Genomic DNA, 15,599 nt, shown 5'->3' with positions numbered 1-15,599 from the left:
TGCTGTTGGGCGTGGAACATAATGTTTCCAATAAGACATGCTGTTGGGCGTGGAACATAATGTATCCAATAAGGCATGCTGTTGGGCGTGGAACATAATGTATCCAATAAGGCATGGTGTTGGGCGTGGAACACAATGTTTCCAATAAGGCATGGTGTTGGGTGTGGAACATAATGTATCCAATAAGGCATGATGTTGGGTGTGGAACATAATGTAGCAATCACATTATAGTCTTCTAAAGTGCTGCTCTGTTAACTTCCACAATGCTCTGTTAACTTCTGTTAACTTCTGCAATGCTCTGTTAACTTCTGTTAACTTCTACAATGTTCTGTTAACTTCTACAATGCTCTGTTAACTTCTACAATGCTCTGTTAACTTCTACAATGCTCTGTTAACTTCTACAATGCTCTGTTAACTTCTACAATGTTCTGTTAACTTCTACAATGCTCTGTTAACTTCTACAATGTTCTGTTAACTTCTACAATGCTCTGTTAACTTCTACAATGCTCTGTTAACTTCTGTTAACTTCTACAATGCTCTGTTAACTTCTACAATGCTCTGTTAACTTCTACAATGCTCTGTTAACTTCTACAATACTCTGTTAACTTCTACAATGCTCTGTTAACTTCTGTTAACTTCTACAATGCTCTGTTAACTTCTACAATGCTCTGTTAACTTCTACAATGCTCTGTTAACTTCTACAATGCTCTGTTAACTTCTACAATGCTCTGTTAACTTCTACAATGTTCTGTTAACTTCTACAATGCTCTGTTAACTTCTACAATGCTCTGTTAACTTCTGTTAACTTCTACAATGCTCTGTTAACTTCTGTTAACTTCTACAATGCTCTGTTAACTTCTACAATGCTCTGTTAACTTCTGTTAACCTCTGAAATGAATGGTGTGTTTTTGTGTTGTACTAAAACACATAATGTAACATGTGTTACTAACTTGGTTAATATTTTCTCCCATTGCTTTTATTACCATCAACATCATCATCTAACCAATGTTTACTTTGCAGGCTGCCACCCAAAGCTAAAGCTAGGGCTAAACCATTCAGCTCTGGGTTAAACAAAAGGTAAACTAAAATGACAAGCAGCTATTTCCCCTTAATATCCCTCTGAAGAATAATGGTTGTCTTTGTGTGTCTGTGGGACGTTTGATTCTTTACCAGCTCACCAGGGTCTGCCCCAAATGGCAACCTATTCCTTTAATAGTGCACTGCTTTTGACCCAACCATATGGGCTATAACCAGCAGGTCTATAACTCTGTCCAGGGGGAACCAGCAGGTCTATAACTCTGTCCAGGAGGAACCAGCAGGTCTATAACTCTGTCCAGGGGGAACCAGCAGGTCTATAACTCTGTCCAGGAGGAACCAGCAGGTCTATAACTCTGTCCAGGAGGAACCAGCAGGTCTATAACTCTGTCCAGGAGGAACCAGCAGGTCTATAACTCTGTCCAGGGGGAACCAGCAGGTCTATAACTCTGTCCAGGGGGAACCAGCAGGTCTATAACTCTGTCCAGGAGGAACCAGCAGGTCTATAACTCTGTCCAGGAGGAACCAGCAGGTCTATAACTCTGTCCAGGGGGAACCAGCAGGTCTATAACTCTGTCCAGGGGGAACCAGCAGGTCTATACCTCTGTCCAGGAGGAACCAGCAGGTCTATAACTCTGTCCAGGGGGAACCAGCAGGTCTATAACTCTGTCCAGGGGGAACCAGCAGGTCTATAACTCTGTCCAAGAGGAACCAGCAGGTCTATAACTCTGTCCAGGGGGAACCAGCAGGTCTATAACTCTGTCCAGGGGGAACAAGCAGGTCTATAACTCTGTCCAGGGGGAACATGCAGGTCTATAACTCTGTCCAGGAGGAACCAGCAGGTCTATAACTGTCCAGTGGAACCAGCAGGTCTATAACTCTGTCCAGGAGGAACCAGCAGGTCTATAACTCTGTCCAGGAGGAACCAGCAGGTCTATAACTCTGTCCAGGAGGAACCAGCAGATCTAGGTCTCTCAGTACAGCCCTACCTGCTCTATACTGTACTGTAGGGCCCAGTTCAGTACAGCCCTACCTGCTCTATACTGTACTGTAGGGCCCAGTTCAGTACAGCCCTACCTGCTCTATACTGTACTGTAGGGCCCAGTTCAGTACAGCCCTACCTGCTCTATACTGTACTGTAGGACCCAGTTCTGTACAGCCCTACCTGCTCTATACTGTACTGTAGGGCCCAGTTCAGTACAGCCCTACCTGCTCTATACTGTACTGTAGGGCCCAGTTCAGTACAGCCCTACCTGCTCTATACTGTACTGTAGGGCCCAGTTCATTACAGCCCTACCTGCTCTATTCTGTACTGTAGGGCCCAGTTCAGTACAGCCCTACCTGCTCTATACTGTACTGTAGGGCCCAGTTCAGTACAGCCCTACCTGCTCTATACTGTACTGTAGGGCCCAGTTCTGTACAGCCCTACCTGCTCTATACTGTACTGTAGGGCCCAGTTCAGTACAGCCCTACCTGCTCTATACTGTACTGTAGGGCCCAGTTCTGTACAGCCCTACCTGCTCTATACTGTACTGTAGGGCCCAGTTCAGTACAGCCCTACCTGCTCGATACTGTTCTGTAGGGCCCAGTTCAGTACCGCCCTACCTGCTCTATAATGTACTGTAGGGCCCAGTTCTGTACAGCCCTACCTGCTCTATACTGTACTGTAGGGCCCAGTTCAGTACAGCCCTACCTGCTCTATACTGTACTGTAGGGCCCAGTTCTGTACAGCCCTACCTGCTCTATACTGTACTGTAGGGCGCAGTTCAGTACAGCCCTACCTGCTCTATACTGTACTGTAGGGCCCAGTTCTGTACAGCCCTACCTGCTCTATACTGTACTGTAGGGCCCAGTTCAGTACAGCCCTACCTGCTCTATACTGTACTGTACTGTAGGGCCCAGTTCTGTACAGCCCTACCTGCTCTATACTGTACTGTAGGGCCCAGTTCAGTACAGCCCTACCTGCTCTATACTGTACTGTAGGGCCCAGTTCTGTACAGCCCTACCTGCTCTATACTGTACTGTAGGGCCCAGTTCAGTACAGCCCTACCTGCTCTATTCTGTACTGTACGGCCCAGTTCAGTACAGCCCTACCTGCTCTATACTGTACTGTACGGCCCAGTTCTGTACAGCCCTACCTGCTCTATTCTGTACTGTACGGCCCAGTTCAGTACAGCCCTACCTGCTCTATACTGTACTGTAGGGCCCAGTTCAGTACAGCCCTACCTGCTCTGTACTGTACTGTAGGGCCCAGTTCTGTACAGCCCTACCTGCTCTATACTGTACTGTAGGGCCCAGTTCTGTACAGCCCTACCTGCTCTATACTGTACTGTACTGTAGGGCCCAGTTCTGTACAGCCCTACCTGCTCTATACTGTACTGTACTGTAGGGCCCAGTTCTGTACAGCCCTACCTGCTCTATACTGTACTGTAGGGCCCAGTTCTGTACAGCCCTACCTGCTCTATACTGTACTGTACTGTAGGGCCCAGTTCTGTACAGCCCTACCTGCTCTATACTGTACTGTACTGTAGGGCCCAGTTCTGTACAGCCCTACCTGCTCTATACTGTACTGTTCTGTAGGGCCCAGTTCTGTACAGCCCTACCTGCTCTATACTGTACTGTACTGTAGGGCCCAGTTCTGTACAGCCCTACCTGCTCTATACTGTACTGTACTGTAGGGCCCAGTTCTGTACAGCCCTACCTGCTCTATACTGTACTGTACTGTAGGGCCCAGTTCTGTACAGCCCTACCTGCTCTATACTGTACTGTACTGTAGGGCCCAGTTCTGTACAGCCCTACCTGCTCTATACTGTACTGTACTGTAGGGCCCAGTTCAGTTTATCTCTGGCTTTGTTCAAGTGAAATAGCAGAATATTCTGTGAGTATTAGATTCATACCAGCTAGAGTTCCTGCACAGGTTAGGTTACTGTGGATGCTTGTAAGTTTCAAAATATATTTAACCTTTTTAATTAGTCAATTAAGAACAAGTTGTTATTTTATGATGACCTGTTCATGTGTGGTTGAAAACATACAGGTAGATACTGGATAAAACATTACTGAGACGGGTTGAATATTGGCTGTAGGAGCACAGATAATAACATAGTCTTTGTTCCTGAAGAACGTTACTTCAGGTTTTCTGTTGAAAGTCTTGTTTTGTCGTCCAATTGTAATTTTCTTTTCTGTTGAAAAGGATTTAGGAGTTCATCGTTTATACAAATATAAATGATTAAACATCTACTTTCGTCATTGTACACTTGGCAGACAGTCAAATGAGGAACTGAAAAGCTCAGTATCAGTGATACGCAATTGAGAATAATAAAATCACTAATTTACTCCAGTGTTGGTGTCAATTACATTTAAATTACAGTCAACTCAGGAAGTACACTGAAATTCCAACTTGAATGCTTTTTAATTAGGAAAAATTTAGATTTGGAATTTGGTTTACTTTCTGATTTGACTGGTACTGCAATGGAATTGACCCCACCCCTGATGCACACAGCCAAGTTCCTCAGAGCTTCAGCCTTGTGTTCAGATTACAGCCAAGTTCCTCAGAGCTTCAGCCTTGTGTTCAGATTACAGCCAGTCTTTTCCCTCAGAGCTTCAGCCTTGTGTTCAGATTACAGCCAAGTTCCTCAGAGCTTCAGCCTTGTGTTCAGATTACAGCCAAGTTCCTCAGAGCTTCAGCCTTGTGTTCAGACTACAGCCAGTCTTTTCCCTCACAGCTTCAGCCTTGTGTTCAGACTACAGCCAGTCTTTTCCCTCAGAGCTTCAGCCTTGTGTTCAGACTACAGCCAGTCTTTTCCCTCGGAGCTTCAGCCTTGTGTTCAGACTACAGCCAGTGTTTTCTGTATCATCCCCTCCTCCTCCTCCCCCATTCAAACCCCTCCAGACTGAACACAGAGCGTCAGCAGCACCAGTACCGCTTACACTCTGTGGCATGTGTTGGCACTGAGGTCCACCTGGCAGCCTGCCCCCTGGAGTTCAACAAGGGTAATTATAGAGGGAGATTCGACTCAGAATGATGTAAATATATTGAGCATACCTCACGAACAAGCACCACGATCAGACTGTATGTGTATGTGAGCTATGTTGAATACATTGGTGCGTATTTGTGAGTTATGTTCTGTGTTCGACTCCATAGGTAATACCACAGGTTCCTGTAAGGGCGGCATGCCAGCCGTGGTCAGCTGTGTACCTGGACCACAGTACGAACACAACAACGGACTGAAGAAGAAACTGAAAACCACGGTAAACTACCTGGGTGGGTGGGTGGGTGTGTGGGTGACTGTGGGTGGGTGTGGGTGGGTGTGGTGGGTGGGTGGGTGGGTGTGGGTGTGGGTGGGTGGGTGGCTGGGTGGGTGGGTGGCTGGGTGGCTGGGTGGGTGGGTGGGTGCACCTGTACATTTGTATCTCACTGGCATAGACTTGAAGCTTCAACTACAGTTTCTGATTCTCCCTCCCTGTGTCTCGTCTCCTCCTCTCCTCTCCTCTCTTGTTTCCACTCCCTCTCCTCCCCTGTGTCTTTCCTCCCCTGTGTCTCCTCCCTCCCCTGTGTCTCTTCTCCTCCCCTCTCCTCTCCTCTCCTCTCCTCTCCTCTCCTCCCCTCTCCTCTCCTCTTTCCACTCCCTCTCCTCTCCTCTCCTCTCCTCTTTCCACTCCCTCTCCTCTCCTCTCCTCTCCTCTCCTCTCCTCTCCTCTCCCTCTCCTCTCCTCTCCTCTCCTCTCCTCTCCTCTCCTCTCCTCTCCTCTCCTCTTTCCACTCCCTCTCCTCTCCTCTTTCCACTCCCTCTCCTCTCCTCTTTCCACTCCCTCTCCTCCCTCCCCTGTGTCTCGTCTCGTCTCTCCTCTCCTCCTCTCATCAGAGCACGGTGAGGCTGAAGGGAGGTGCCAAGCTGGGTGAGGGCAGAGTGGAGGTACTAAAGAACAATGAGTGGGGCACGGTGTGTGACGACCGATGGACCCTGCTGTCAGCCAGCGTGGTGTGCAGGGAGCTGGGCTTCGGATCCGCCAAGGAGGCCCTGACTGGAGCTCGCATGGGACAAGGTGAGGACTCAACACCCTGGTTTAATCATCTAAGTGTGGAAAAGGTGAAAAGATTATTGCTGTCTATCAACAATGACAAGCCACCGGGGTCTGACAACCTGGATGTAAAATGACTGAGGATAATAGCGGACGATATTGCCACTCCTATTTACCATATCCTCAATTTAAGCTACTAGAGAGTTTGTGCCCTCAGACCTGGACGGAAGCTAAAGTCATTCCCCTACTCAAGAATAGTAAAGTCCCCTTTACTGGCTCAAATATCTGACTAATCAGCCTGTTACCAAACCTTAGTAAACTTTTGTAATATTTTTTTTGTTGACCAGATACAATGCTATTTCACAGTAAACAAATGGACAACAGACTTTCAGTACACTTATAGGGAAGGACATTCAACAAGCACAGCACTTACACAAATGACTGATGATTGGCTGAGAGAAATTGATGATAAAAAGATTGCGGGAGCTGTTTTGTTAGACTTCAGTGCGGCTTTTGACATTATCGATCAGTCTGCTGTCGTGACGTGACTATCATTAATCTGATGACTGTTATTTATCGAATCAAACTGTAATTGATACTCGATTTAAATGACTCATGTAACAATTAACTCATTAGGAATTCGAGGCACCACGGGAAAAGTTGTTTAGCGCGTTCTGATCATCGTAGACCTCTTGAATCCGCAAGAACCCTAACGTTATTGATGAATCAGAAATACACAAATTGGCTTAATTATTTATTTTACTTACCAACTAAATAATAACACAGCTAGCTAGCACTGCAGTGTATAAAATGTGGTGAGTAGTTGACTCAAAGAGAGACAATAGTTAATTATTCCGAGAGAGAGAGGAGAGAGGGAGAGAGAGAGAGAGAGAGAGAGAGAGAGAGAGAGAGAGAGAGAGAGAAGATTTCGTAGTATATATATATTTTCTCCTGGTCACAGACAGCTGATGTGTTCTACACTGACATCCACAAGCGAAGGGAAAAGGTGAGAGGAGCAGAGAGCATAGATGAATGTGAGAAGGAATTATATACACAACGAGCTGTTTGTATGTGTCTGCTATGAAAGTGAACTGTGTTTGCGAGTGATCACCGGTGCATTCATTCCACCGATTCTGCCAAAAAATTAAAAAAAACTTTTCTTAAACGGAAGCAAACGGAATGAAACAGGTATAAACATACCTGCATTTGTCCAATAGAAACTCTGGTTTGCAACTGTTGGACTAATGATTACACCCTAGATGCAGGCAAGAGTGTGCAAGGCGTTACTGAATGTGTCACTGTCTGTCACCTTGATTACACACTAAATTCTCTCGACCTGTGTAGCACTTACGTTGTAAACATTCATTCATAGGTTAGGTTGTAGCAACCTCATGATGAGTATAGGGACAATTAGAGTGTCATGTAATAGCTTAAACCAATTGCTATTACATTGAACTGGGTGAATGGAATATGAATGACAGTCATCCCAATATCCTCCCTCATCTTAAACGTCGGCGATCGCAACTGGTGTGTGTGTGTGTGTGTGTGTGTGTGTGTGTCTGTCTGTCTGTCTGTCTGTCTGTCTGTCTGTCTGTCTGTCTGTCTGTCTGTCTGTCTGTCTGTCTGTCTGTCTGTCTGTCTGTCTGTCTGTCTGTCTGTCTGTCTGTCTGTCTCTCTTTAGGGATGGGTCCTATCCACATGAATGAGGTCCAGTGTCTGGGGACGGAGAAGTCGATGTGGAAGTGTGGCTTTAAGAACATTACCTCAGAGGACTGCCAGCATGTAGAAGACGCCGCTGTGAGGTGCAACACTCCATACATGGACCTCGAGAACTCGGTCAGAGACTAACTACTTATCTCTGTTCTGTTCTATTATGTCCTGTTCTGTTCTATTATGTCCTGTTCTGTTCTGTTAGGTCCTGTTCTGTTCTATTATGTCCTGTTCTGTTCTGTTATGTCCTGTTCTGTTCTATTATGTCCTGTTCTGTTCTATTATGTCCTGTTCTGTTCTGTTAGGTCCTGTTCTGTTCTATTATGTCCTGTTCTGTTCTGTTATGTCCTGTTCTGTTCTATTATGTCCTGTTCTGTTCTATTATGTCCTGTTCTGTTCTGTTATGTCCTGTTCTGTTCTATTATGTCCTGTTCTGTTCTATTATGTCCTGTTCTGTTCTATTATGTCCTGTTCTGTTCTATTATGTCCTGTTCTGTTCTGTTATGTCCTGTTCTGTTCTATTATGTCCTGTTCTGTTCTATTAGGTCCTGTTCTGTTCTATTATGTCCTGTTCTGTTCTATTATGTCCTGTTCTGTTCTGTTATGTCCTGTTCTGTTCTATTAGGTCCTGTTCTGTTATGTTCTATTATGTTCTGTTCTCTGTTCTGCTCTGTTCTATTATGTTCTATTCTATTATGTCCTGTTATGTTCTGTTCTACTGTGTCCTATTGTGTTCTATTCTGTTCTATTATGTCCTGTCCTGTCCTGTTCTATTCTGTTGTATTATGTCCTGTTCTATTCTGTTCATTGCAGTTATTGTCATGTCCTGTTTTACTGATAAAATGATGTTAATATGATCATAGAGAACAAACTAAGTAAAAGTTTACTAAAGTAATTTAGTTTAGCAAAGAGGGGGATATTTTTATTACTGTGAATCTTAAACTGTTTATTGATCAACGATGTGTTGACATTAGATTCCTGATCGAGCAGGAGTGTTTGCTGCAGTAATGTTCAATACAATGTTAGTTGTATTGTGATGAGAGATATAAACCTGGGCGCATCCTGAATATGTGATGTGTGTAATGATGTCCTTTACTCTCATCAAACACATGCCTTTAACCCATAAATCAAAGTTACCATCACAAATGCACCCTAATCCCTACACAGTGCACTACTTTTGACCAAAGCCCTATGGGTCCTGGACAAAAGTAGTACATTATATAGGGAATAGGGTGCCATTTGGATGCGGACAATGGCAGAGATTCAATCAGATCAAGCCTTAACTGAGATAGACGAGTCCCGCATAGCTGTGGTTTTGGCAGTGTCAGGGGTGGAACTGCGTTAAAGCTGTCATATCGGTGTTTTGGCAGGTGGAACTGCGTTAAAGCTGTCATATCGGTATTTTGGCAGATGGAACTGCGTTAAAGCTGTCATATCGGTGTTTTGGCAGGTGGAACTGCGTTAAAGCTGTCATATCGGTGTTTTGGCAGATGGAACTGCGTTAAAGCTGTCATATCGGTATTTTGGCAGGAGGAACTGCGTTAAAGCTGTCATATCAGTGTTTTGGCAGTGCCAGAGGAGGAACAGCGTTAAAGCTGTCATATCGGTGTTTTGGCAGGTGGAACTGCATTAAAGCTGTCATATCGGTGTTTTGGCAGGTGGAACTGCGTTAAAGCTGTCATATCAGTGTTTTGGCAGGTGGAACTGCGTTAAAGCTGTCATATCGGTGTTTTGGCAGATGGAACTGCATTAAAGCTGTCATATCGGTGTTTTGGCAGGTGGAACTGCGTTAAAGCTGTCATATCGGTGTTTTGGCAGGTGAAACTGCGTTAAAGCTGTCATATTGGTGTTTTGGCAGGTGGAACTGCGTTAAAGCTGTCATATCGGTGTTTTGGCAGGTGGAACTGCGTTAAAGCTGTCATATCGGTGTTTTGGCAGGTGGAACTGCGTTAAAGCTGTCATATCGGTGTTTTGGCAGGTGGAACTGCGTTAAAGCTGTCATATCGGTGTTTTGGCAGGTGGAACTGCGTTAAAGCTGTCATATCGGTGTTTTGGCAGGTGGAACTGCGTTAAAGCTGTCATATCGGTGTTTTGGCAGGTGGAACTGCGTTAAAGCTGTCATATCGGTGTTTTGGCAGGTAGAATTGCGTTTAAGCTGTCATATCGGTGTTTTGGCAGGTGGAACTGCGTTAAAGCTGTCATATCGGTGTTTTGGCAGGTGGAACTGCGTTAAAGCTGTCATATCGGTGTTTTGGCAGGTGGAACTGCGTTAAAGCTGTCATATCGGTGTTTTGGCAGGTGGAACTGCATTAAAGCTGTCATATCGGTGTTTTGGCAGGTGGAACGGCGTTAAAGCTTACAACATTCCATTGTTCCAAATTGTATCAAGACTCTGTGGGATTATTACTAATACAACTCATCCAATGGCAATGTCCGCAATAGGGATAACGCCGGGAACTGCTTGCTGATTTAACGCAGTTACGCCTCCGACGTCGCCTAAATAAAAACAATGAAACTGCTAACTGCAGTTGTCGGTTATCGCGGGTTAAGACAGAACTGATTGAATCAAAGTGCTGTATGTCTGGATAAACGCCCTGTGTTCAGCCAGACCGTAAATCGCCCATGCTAACCCCATCCACACACTCCCCCTTCCCTCCGCTTCCTAACCCGTCTGCCCCCCCCCACAGATCCGCCTGACAGGGGGGCGTACGCGGTATGAGGGGCGGGTGGAGGTGTTGAGCACGAAGGCTAGCGGGACCAAGAGCTGGGGGCTGATCTGTGGAGGGGCCTGGGGCACCAAGGAGGCCATGGTAGTCTGCAGACAGCTGGGGCTAGGCTACGCTAACCACGGCCTGCAAGTAGGTGTATTAACCAAGATAATAACGGCTTGTACAGTGCTAATAAAACATGCTTAAACCAGGTTATAACCATGGACTACAAAAACCATGAATCTCCAACCTCGGATTTGTTCCGCAGATCGCATGGCTAGGGACCTCATGGCCTGGGACCTCATGGTTAGGGACCTCATGGTTAGGGACCTCTGGCCAGGGACCTCATGGCTAGGGACCTCATGGCTAGGGACCTCATGGATAGGGACCTCATGGCCAGGGACCTCATGGCCAGGGACCTCTGGATAGGGACCTCTGGCTAGGGACCTCATGGATAGGGACCTCATGGCTAGGGACCTCTGGCTAGGGACCTCATGGTTAGGGACCTCATGGCTAGGGACCTCATGGCTAGGGACCTCTGGCTAGGGACCTCATGACCTCCCTCAGGCTACCTCATCACGAGAGTCTTATTCCAAATACATGAACCTCCCCAACCAATCTCCTTGCTTGGGGAGATGAGCCAACAGCCAACCATAACATGCCAGGTAGCGACATCTCATTGGTTCTCCCAACCCACCAGGAAGGAACCAATGTTGCTTCCCGCTCCAATGACTCACCCTTGACGTGTTATTGTGTGAGTCTATGAACTAACCCCACAGCTGCTGCTGCATTAGCAAACCTCTGGCCCTCAGGACTGTGCACAGACTCGACTTTGGAGGAAGCACAGGCAGGCTAGAGTAGTGTTTCTCATCTCCAGTCCTCCACTATCTCGAACAAACACATCTGATTCAACTAGTCAAAGGCTTGAGGATTAACTTCCTAGTTTAATCAGGCGGTCTGAGGCTACAGCGACAACCAGTACTGTTGGGATGTATTCCAGGATTGGAGTTGAGATAGGAGGTGCCCTCTCGCTGACATCCCCTAGGGCCCCTTTACAGGTTCGTATCGTGGGAGGCAGGACGTACTATGAGGGCCGTGTGGAGGTTCAGGTGGGGGCGCGGTGGGGCACGGTGTGCTCTGCTGGCTGGACCACTAAAGAGGCCATGGTAGTCTGCAGACAGCTAGGCCTGGGGTACTCCATGCATGCCATCACTGTGAGTAAACACTGGGAGAAGAAGAAATGCATTCCTTCACAGTATGATGTGTGTTGGAAGTATGATACTGTACTATAGAGCTGGGACAGGTAGTATAGAGCTGGGACAGGTACTATAGAGCTGGGACAGGTACTATAGAGCTGGGACAGGTCGTATAGAGCTTTGACAGGTGGTATAGAGCTGGGACAGGTAAAATATAGCTGGGACAGGTACTACAGAGCTGGGACAGGTACTATAGAGCTGGGACAGGTAGTATAGAGCTGGGACAGGTTGTATAGAGCTGGGACATTTAGTATAGAGCTGGGACAGGTACTATAGTGCTGGGACAGGTCCTATAGAGCTTGGACAGGTACTAAGGAGCTGGGACAGGTAGTATATAGAACTGGGACAGGTAGTATAGAGCTGGGACAGGTACTATAGAGCTGGGACAGGTACTATAGAGCTGGGACAAGTCGTGTAGATCTGGGACAGGAGTTGGGACAGGTCCTATAGAGCTGGGACAGGTCCTATAGAGCTGGGACAGGTTATATAGAGCTGGGACAGGTTATATAGAGCTGGGACAGGTAGTATAGAGCTGGGGCAGGTACTATAGAGCTAGGACAGGTAGTATAGAGCTGGGACAGGTCGAATAGAGCTGGGACAGGTACTATAGAGCTGGGACAGACGTTGCCTTCCTCTTCCCGAAGCATTTTGCTTACGTCTGTCATTTTCTGTGATTTCTCTACTGAATGTTCCTGTAGATAGTTCTAGAACCATTATTTGTTCAACAGTAAAAGCCTATTCATTATGTTGATTGCTGCTATGAAAGTATCAGCCTGTCGCTGTTTTTCTATTGGCTGCTGTGTGAGAGAGCTGGAGCCACTCCCTCTCCTCACTGTGACACGGAGGACGGCAAGATGCATTCTGGGGGGTACAAAAGCACATGACCGTTGAGCAATTGAGGGAAAAATACAGTTTTCTAAGCAACTACTGTTGTTCTGGTTACAGAGAGGAGAGTCACAGCTTTCTGTGAGTACATTACTGCTGTTATAGTTACAGAGAGGAGAGTCACAGCTTTCTGTGAGTACATCACTGCTGTTATAGTTACAGAGAGGAGAGTTACAGCTTTCTGTGAGTACATTACTACTGTTATCAGTTACAGAGAGGAGAGTCACAGCTTTCTGCCAGTGATCACCACACACCAGTGATGTCATCATGTAGACTATACCCCCCTGTATCTGACTAGAGCGCCAGTGATGTCATCATAGAGCGCCAGTGTCAAGACCAGAGATTCGACATTCGCTGTAAACAAAACCACCGGTAGAGTTTAAAATGAGATGTGAACCTATTTAACTTGGGACATGGGGATTTAACCGCAAAAGGTATTTTTTATGTGCACTACGTCATCACGCACGGCCTTTTATCTGCAACAAGTCAATTTGTTGGAAATACAACTCTTGTGGCAAAATGAGAATATTGTTTTTATGCAGACTTTAGAATATTCATGAGAAAAGGTGTTGCCAATTGGATGGAAACCTAGCTATGCCAACCTAATTGCCATATCACTCCTCACCTCTCCACCAAGATAGCTGGTGTGTGGTGATCGTTTTGGCATCTTTCAGATGGGTGCTACACATTGGTAGAGGAAGAGGTTTTTCCATTACTATATAAAGCGCTTTGAGCTACAGGAACAGCACTCCAATCAATTATTATTATTATTATTATTATCATAACCTATTGCCAAGTGTGTCCCTTGTAAAATAGGTCTCAATGGGACTTCCTGGATAAATAAAGGTTTACTGATAACCTGTTTGTTTGTGCTTCCCCTGTTGCTAAGGAAACATGGTACTGGGACAGTAGTAACGTGACAGAGATGGTAATGAGTGGAGTGAAGTGTACAGGTAGGGTTGTGAAACTCCTGGTAATTTACCAAAGTTATCAGAATTTATATTCAAACGAAAAGAAAAAAAAAGTATTTATATAGTTTACATGTTATGAAAATTCCCTTAAAATTCTTTAAAATTTCCAAAATTCAGATTAGTTTACTGGTAAATTTAGAAAAGTGACTAATAACATCCCTTTCCCTTTGTATAGGAAACGAGATGTCTCTGAGCCACTGCCAGCATCACAGGACTGTCAGCTGTCAGAAGACTGATGCCAAGTTCTCTGCTGGGGTGATCTGCTCAGAGAGTGAGTTCCTGAAGGACCTGTTGGACTGGATATTTATTCTTCAGGGTTTCTTAGCTCCATGTGTTTCCAGGTGTTTATAAAGGGCACAGATGACAGACCGGTAGGATTAATAGAGCAGGAACGGCACAGCCAATGGGTTAAGGCACGTTAATAAGGTATTGCTTGACAATTGTTTTAACCAAGAGTGTGTTAAGTTCTGAAAAAGGGGAAATTAAATACAATAGCGAATGATAAATACACAGGAGTTCTCCTGTCAATCAATCAATCAATCAATCAAACGTATTTATATAGCCCTTTTTACATCAGCCGATGTCACAAAGTGCTATACAGAAACTCAGCCTAAAACCCCAAACAGCAAGCAATGCAGATGTAGAAGCACGGTGGCTAGGAAAAACTCCCTAGAAAGGCAGGAAACTAGGAAGAAACCTAGAGAGGAACCAGGCTATGAGGGGTGGCAAGTCCTCTTCTGGCTGTGCCGGGTGGAGATTATAACAGAACATGGCCAAGATGTTCAAACGTTCATAGATGACCAGCAGGGTCAAATAATAATAATCACAGTGGTTGTAGAGAGTGCGACAGGTCAGCACCTCAGGAGTAAATGTCAGTTGGCCTTTCATAGCCAATCATTCAGAGTTAGACAGCAGGTGCAGTAGAGAGAGAGAGTTGAAAACAGCAGGTCCGGGACAAGGTAGCACGTCCGGTGAACAGGTCAGGGTTCCATAGCCGCAGGCAGAACAGTTGAAACTGGAGCAGCAGCACGACCAGATGATGGACTGGGGACAGCAAGGAGTCATCAGGCCAGGTAGTCCTGAGGCATGGTCCTAGGTCCTCAGAGAGAAGAGAAAGAGAGAGAATTAGAGGGAACATACCTAAATTCACACAGGACACCGGAAAGACAGGAGAAATACTTGATATAACAGGCAGGATATAACCCCACCCACTTTGCCAAAGCACAGCCCCCACACCACTAGAGGGATATCTTAAACCACCAACTAACTACCCTGAGACAAGGCCGGGTATAGCCCACAAAGATCTCCCCCACGGCACGAACCCGAGGGGGCCGCCATCTTGAACAGGAAGATCACTTCAGAGACTGAACCCACTCAAGTGACGCACCCTTGGGACGGCATGGAAGAGCACCAGTAAGCAGCAAGCCCATGTAATGCTTTGTAGGTTAGCAGTTAAACCTTGAAATCAGCCCTTGCCTTAACAGGAAGCCAGTGTAGAGAGGCTAGCACTGGAGTAATATGATCAAATTTTTTGGTTCTAGTCAAGATTCTAGCAGCTGTGTTTAGCACTAACTGAAGTTTATTTAGTGCTTTATCCGGGTAGCCGGAAAGTAGAGCATGGCAGTAGTCCAGCCTAGAAGTAACAAAAGCATGGATTCATTTTTCAGCGTCATTTTTGGACAGAAAATTTCTGATTTTTGCAATGTTAAATAGATGGAAAAAAGCTGTCCTTGAAACAGTCTTGATATTTTCGTCAAAAGAGAGATCGGGAGTCCAGAGTAAAGCCGAGGGCCTTTACAGTTTCATTTGAGACGACTGTACAACCATCAAGATTGATTGTCAGATCCAACAGAAGATCTCTTTGTTTCTTGGAACCTAGAACAAGCATCTCTGTTTTGTCCGAGTTTAAAAGTAAAACATTTGCCGCCATCCACTTCCTTATGTCTGAAACACAGGCAGGAAGGGCAATTTTGGGGCTTCACAATGTTTCATCGAAATGTACAGCTGTGTGTCAT

At 45.8% G+C, this 15,599-nt stretch overlaps 1 protein-coding gene across 2 annotated transcripts in view; it reads left to right on the top strand.

The window, feature by feature from the left end:
• The window catches only part of LOC106593885 (lysyl oxidase homolog 3B), a 139,947-nt gene that overhangs the window by 107,733 nt on the left and 16,615 nt on the right, over positions 1 to 15,599 (top strand). The window contains exons 5-12 of one of the 2 annotated variants that reach the window (XM_045704320.1): positions 4,925 to 5,025; positions 5,177 to 5,283; positions 5,898 to 6,078; positions 7,736 to 7,890; positions 10,452 to 10,622; positions 11,531 to 11,686; positions 13,503 to 13,566; positions 13,760 to 13,855. In XM_045704320.1, the coding sequence (XP_045560276.1) occupies positions 4,925 to 5,025; positions 5,177 to 5,283; positions 5,898 to 6,078; positions 7,736 to 7,890; positions 10,452 to 10,622; positions 11,531 to 11,686; positions 13,503 to 13,566; positions 13,760 to 13,855 (1,031 nt within the window). The remainder of the gene's footprint in view (positions 1 to 4,924; positions 5,026 to 5,176; positions 5,284 to 5,897; positions 6,079 to 7,735; positions 7,891 to 10,451; positions 10,623 to 11,530; positions 11,687 to 13,502; positions 13,567 to 13,759; positions 13,856 to 15,599) is intronic. The other variant, XM_045704305.1, reaches the window with a different exon arrangement.

This window comes from Salmo salar, chromosome ssa01 (genome assembly GCF_905237065.1).
Source record: "Salmo salar chromosome ssa01, Ssal_v3.1, whole genome shotgun sequence".
Classification (NCBI taxonomy): domain Eukaryota; kingdom Metazoa; phylum Chordata; class Actinopteri; order Salmoniformes; family Salmonidae; genus Salmo; species Salmo salar.
Note: the sequence above shows the minus strand (reverse complement) of the source record. Positions and strands in the feature narration are given on the sequence as shown.